Genomic DNA, 5,302 nt, shown 5'->3' with positions numbered 1-5,302 from the left:
AAGATTCCATTATATATAAAAATAATTTAAAAATTTAGGATTGAAACAATTTTTCTGTCTTTCTAAGCAGACTTAAAAATATGACTATTTTAATGAGTTTGTTTAAAAATTTAGAGGTTCCATGGGTTGTTTGGTTTTAGACTTTCCATATTCTGATGTTTGCTATCAGGTAGATATTACAATTGTATTAAGGATGTACTCTTCAATAAAGAGGTGATTAAATTTGTTCAAAGAGAAAAATACCACTAAATCTCCTTAATGTCAAGGAATCCTCTTTTTATAGACTTTATTCTAATAGTGACTATTCCATAAAAGTCAGTGGTGTACAAAATGACTGCAGGAAAACAAATACAAATAAATGCAAAAATGATATATTTTATCTTTTATTGATTCTGATCATGGCTTTGATCATGTTGTCAAGAGATGGTTACTGAAGATTTTTAGGCAGGTGACATGAATAGGAGTGATTTTGGAAAAACTATTTGTTGTCTGTAGGATGAATGCGGAGATTTGGCATGTACTTGTAACAGTGGGAAGAGGAAAGAAAGAATTGATGGAAGACAAGGCGAAGTGTGATGTAATAGGACAACATGCCAGACAAATTAAGGGAAAAGGAAGATTTAAAGATGATTAATTTATGCAATGAGCAGTAAATAAACTATAGAGATCTAATGTACAGTATGATGAATATAGACAACAGTATTATACTACAATCATCAAACTTGCTAAAAAAGTAAAACTTAATTATCCCAACAATTCAAAAGAAAGAATAATTAGGTAAATTGATAGAAGTAGTAAATACTGTTACAACAGCAATTATACTTAATATGTAAGTATATCAAATTAACATGTTGTACACCTTCAGTTTACAGTGTTAACATGTTAAATATATTCAACAAAAAGGCAATAAATCTATTTCATAGTGGAGATACTTTTACATAAAAAGTGTCAAAATTTTAAATAGTTCATAAATTACCAAGGTAATTTTATGAAGTGTTTCTGTTGTGTACTTTGGTGTTTATGGTAAGTCCTATAGGGTTAAATGGTGAAGTAACTTATTTAGTGGCTGTGGTTTTAGCGTAGTATATTCAGTTTAATTCAGTGTAATGTGAGGATTATTCTCTTTTTAAAGAATAAACCATGTTTCTGTTTGGACCAGTTCTATAGCCAAAATATCTATGTTTTCCCTGATAAATCACACTGATTATGGTTTCTGTCTTGCCTTTTTTTTTTTTATTTTTCTTTTTTTACTGCTGATCTTCAAGTGAGCTCAAATCTTTAGGAAAATGAAAAAGTAACTTTCTCACACAAAAAATTGGGGATCTTTATTAGAGTCTATATTTTTGGCTACTTCATTAGAGACCCAGAATAATATTTGATTAAACAGGATAGAAGTTTAATTTTCTCTGATATAGCCCAAGAGTAAGCTGTCTGCGGCTCCGTGATGTTGGACACCTAAGCTCCCAGTATCTTAAGGCTCTGCCATCCCTAGAATGTTGCTCTCATTTCCAAGATAGTTCATCTTCATAATCACATTCTAATCAATGAGACAGGAGAACGGGTACCACGTGGAATTTGCAAGCATTGCCATTCATATGTCATTGGTCAGAAATTGGCCATACCTAGGGCAGAAACTAGTTTTTATTCTCAGTGTCTACTTTCCTAGCTAAAAATTAAGATTCTGTTACTGTGGGAGAAAAGTGAAGAATGGATATTGGAGAATTACCAGCTGTCTCTGCCATAGAATCCAGTCTTTATTAGCTAAAGCAACAGTTTTTAAACTCATTTGCCTGTGTAAATTTTTATTCACAAATGTTAGAGTAGCCTTGGTAACATTACCAAATGTGTTAAAATTCTGATCAAACAGAACAGATTTTGGAATCTATTAATGTTCTTCTCTTTATGAGAAATAAAACTGATATTCTATTTTCATTAGATTGTTAACCTTTAGACCATACTTGTTTGGGATCTATCTTCCCTTTCTTACTAGCAAAAACATTTCCTTCTCCTTCTTAAGGTATTTTATCATCAAGTGTTGCATATTGTTTATTCATTAATAAAAACTTGAAATAGAGCTTTTAGTATAGTCTGAAAATGGAACCTACTTGAAGAATGGAATCTTTGGGACTGAATTGGTGGCAGTGGTGTTGAGTGAGAAATTCTGTCTCTGGTATAGGCTTGTCAAGGTCAGGTTAGGGTACATGCTTAACAAAGTTAAAACCGTACTCCTGGAAGTTAGGACATCAAGTCCCAGGAATGTATTAAAGCCCACAGCTGTATTAAAGCCATCTCTAGGTCATGGGAAGGAGCAATTTTTATTTTACCTGTTTTGAGGCTATTTCTTCCCCATTGCTACTAAATAGATGACTTTTGCTTATGACGGTAGTCTTGAAAATTTCCTTAAAACGATCACTTGCCAGTTCATGATTTGATCAGTCATGACAATGTATTTGGATATCCCTTGGAACTTCAAATATTATTTCACAGTATGTTTTTTAGTAGTTTTTGCTGCCTTCATTTGATTTAGCACTTTGCCATTTCCTTCTCCAATAACACTAGGATAATATGAGTGCTTGAACTTACTGATATTGAGTACATGTTATCCAGGTCTACATTTGAGAGTCCCTTTCTTCATCGTAACAATCTTGGTTAAATAAATAGCAGAGGAAAGTACATATGGAGCTCACAGCTACAAGCTTTAGTTAGTGGAGTGCTTTTTTGCATATTTTCTTATGACTTGGGATAGAAATTATGAGGATGCAAGAAAATGGGAAAATATGGTGGATTTAAGAATTTAACAGTTTTCATTGAAGTATTTCCTAAGCACTATTACAGGTGTTGGTACTCTTAGTTCTTATGGGGAAAACAAGAAATGGAACTCTCACTTTTTTATGCCTACTTAATTTGGGCATTCATATAATCTTCATTGCAATTCTTTGGGAAAGGTATTATACACTCCAGTTTATAGATGAGAAAACTGTGGGTCATGAAGATTAAGTTGCTTGCTTATAGGTGATTGCTGCTGAATACCTGAGGATTTAGGGAGGAAGTTTCTTTGGGTCCTGTAGGATGACTTAAAGTTATGGATGTACAGGTGGAGGAAGGACACTCTAACTTAATAGAGAACATCCTGATCAAAAGGAGCAGAGGTTAGAAATCACAAAACTATTTGTGATTTTAAAGATTAAATGATTTTTGTTTTAATATAACTAAAAGTTGGGATTGCTTTATAATTAGATGTATACATCTTTATATATTCTTTTGTATACTGTGGATCTTTGAGAGTGTTAATTATTTTAACATGTTCTTCTAAAATCAGACATGTCAAAATTTTACCTTCTTTGGAGTCATCCTCATTCTCTCCAGTTAGAATTAAATGTTCTCTTCTGTATATCTCCATAGCACAGTATACCAAATTCATATCCCACACGGTGCTTTTTGAAAGTGTTCCTCCTGCAGTGTACTGACTATCTTATTCATTTTAATTTTGCTTATAGTGCTTAATAAAGTTATTTGCACATTTCTGAGATGTTGGAGTCTTAGCAAAATGAAACTTTAAAATGTATTGCTTGCTTATGTAGATAAAACTCCATAAAATTTTTATGCAGGAGAAAAAGGGAATTGGTAGAGGTGGTCATTTTTGGAGGCTTTTGCCTTGCCAAAGTGGCTGTGGATTGAAAAATTAAAAGACCCATTCCTTTAAGTTTCCTGGAGGATCTGAACTAGCAGCATCCAGCCAAAGTTAAGGCTAAAAGAAAATTTTCCACAATTAAATTTTTGTAAGATTTTTCCTTTTCTTCTTTTCTAGAGACGTTAGAAGAAATGGACAGTGAGTTGCTTAAGTGTGAATTCTGCGGGAAGATGGGATATGCTAATGAATTTCTTCGGTCAAAACGATTCTGCACTATGTCATGTGCCAAAAGGTATTTCTATTCTCTTGAGTTTAAAGCACAAACCAACAACCACTATAACAAAACCAAAAAACTTACAGGGTTTACCATCAGTCAAAACTAGATATTATAATATAGAGGAGCTACTTTGGTATTTAGTTATTAAATTTTGCTATGTGAGAATTATAAATTCATAACAGTTTTATAGCCTAATACTGAAGTAGCCATCTCCCGATGGTAAGAATATGCTTGGGAGAATCCCTCCTGTGAATCGACTAATACTTAAGATATCGGAACAATATTTATCACCCGATTTTTTAAATCAGTATTGAAATACCTGGATTTATTTTATTTTCATTTGTTTAAACCATATCCTGTTAATTTTAGGTTTCTAAGTGGAATAGCTATAGCATTAAGTTCTTTACATTGTTACATTATCAGCAAAATATGTTTTCTAAATCTGTGTTTTCACTAGTAATATTACAAGTGAATAGTATTAATAACGAAAGAAATGTTTGGTATCCTCATTGATCTCGTCTCGTTTAGTTTACATTAAAAAATTCATTAACAGAATTTTTGATAATTGTAAAAAATTCATTAACAGAAACCTCATTTAAAGTGAAGTAGGGAGGCCAGAAGGGGGAGCTCTCAAGCCCTGTGTCCTTCACAAAGCACAACAGGAAATCCTTTGTAATAACCCCTCCCAACTTACTTTTTGCCTCTATAAAGGGATTTCCTCTCCTTTGTTGAGGAAATAGAACAGAAAAATAGCAGAGTAAAGGGAAGAAGTATCTGACTCTCTGTGGTTGCATGTACTGGATTGTTCCTTGCTGTTCTAAAATAAACCCACTTTGCTGGACAGATATCTGGCTGATTTTTTTGTTTACAGTCAACATAATAAATCCTAACATAGGTATTTACCACTAAAGGTGAAGTGTATGCACAGGTTGATTATTTTGAAATTTGTTCTCTGTTTTAAAAAGAGTTTAGGTCTTAATTGTATACATCTAGAGAATTTCTTGCTTGAACCTATTATTTAGTATTGTGTCACTAAATTATACTTGGTAGAACTTAGTATAAGCATTGTACTATTAAATTAGTAGAAGTATTTTCCTCCAAAAATAGTTCTTAATGGTCAGTCTATTACTCAGATATTCTTTTAGGTTATTGATAGTCCTAATCAAATTATGTAACTCCTGTTTAACTTGGGAATTTTCCAGTTTGCATATACCACAAGAAAGAATAATGACTCTCTGATTCTAAGAGATCCAAAACTCTGAGGGAAAAGGACTGCCTTTCAAAATATTTTAAACATTTTGACTATTTAGAAATATTTCAGGACATTTAACACCATGACTCTTCTTTCAGAGATGATTTCTGAGTTATCACGTTATTATACCTTGGTGAAACCC

General features: G+C 32.5%; 1 protein-coding gene across 10 annotated transcripts in view; it reads left to right on the top strand.

Annotated features, from left to right (window-relative positions):
• PHC3 (polyhomeotic homolog 3) overlaps nucleotides 1-5,302 on the top strand; it is an 80,874-nt gene that overhangs the window by 47,655 nt on the left and 27,917 nt on the right. For all 10 annotated transcript variants that reach the window (XR_003046032.1, XR_439155.3, XR_001516781.2 and 7 more), the window contains one exon: nucleotides 3,809-3,923. Coding sequence is in view for 5 of the 10 variants with exons in the window: in XM_006910819.3 (XP_006910881.1) it covers nucleotides 3,809-3,923 (115 nt within the window). In the remaining 5 variants the exon portion in view is untranslated. The remainder of the gene's footprint in view (nucleotides 1-3,808; nucleotides 3,924-5,302) is intronic.

Source organism: Pteropus alecto, unplaced genomic scaffold (assembly GCF_000325575.1).
Source record: "Pteropus alecto unplaced genomic scaffold, ASM32557v1 scaffold33, whole genome shotgun sequence".
Classification (NCBI taxonomy): Eukaryota; Metazoa; Chordata; class Mammalia; order Chiroptera; family Pteropodidae; genus Pteropus; species Pteropus alecto.
This window is presented reverse-complemented; position numbering and strand designations above follow the sequence as displayed.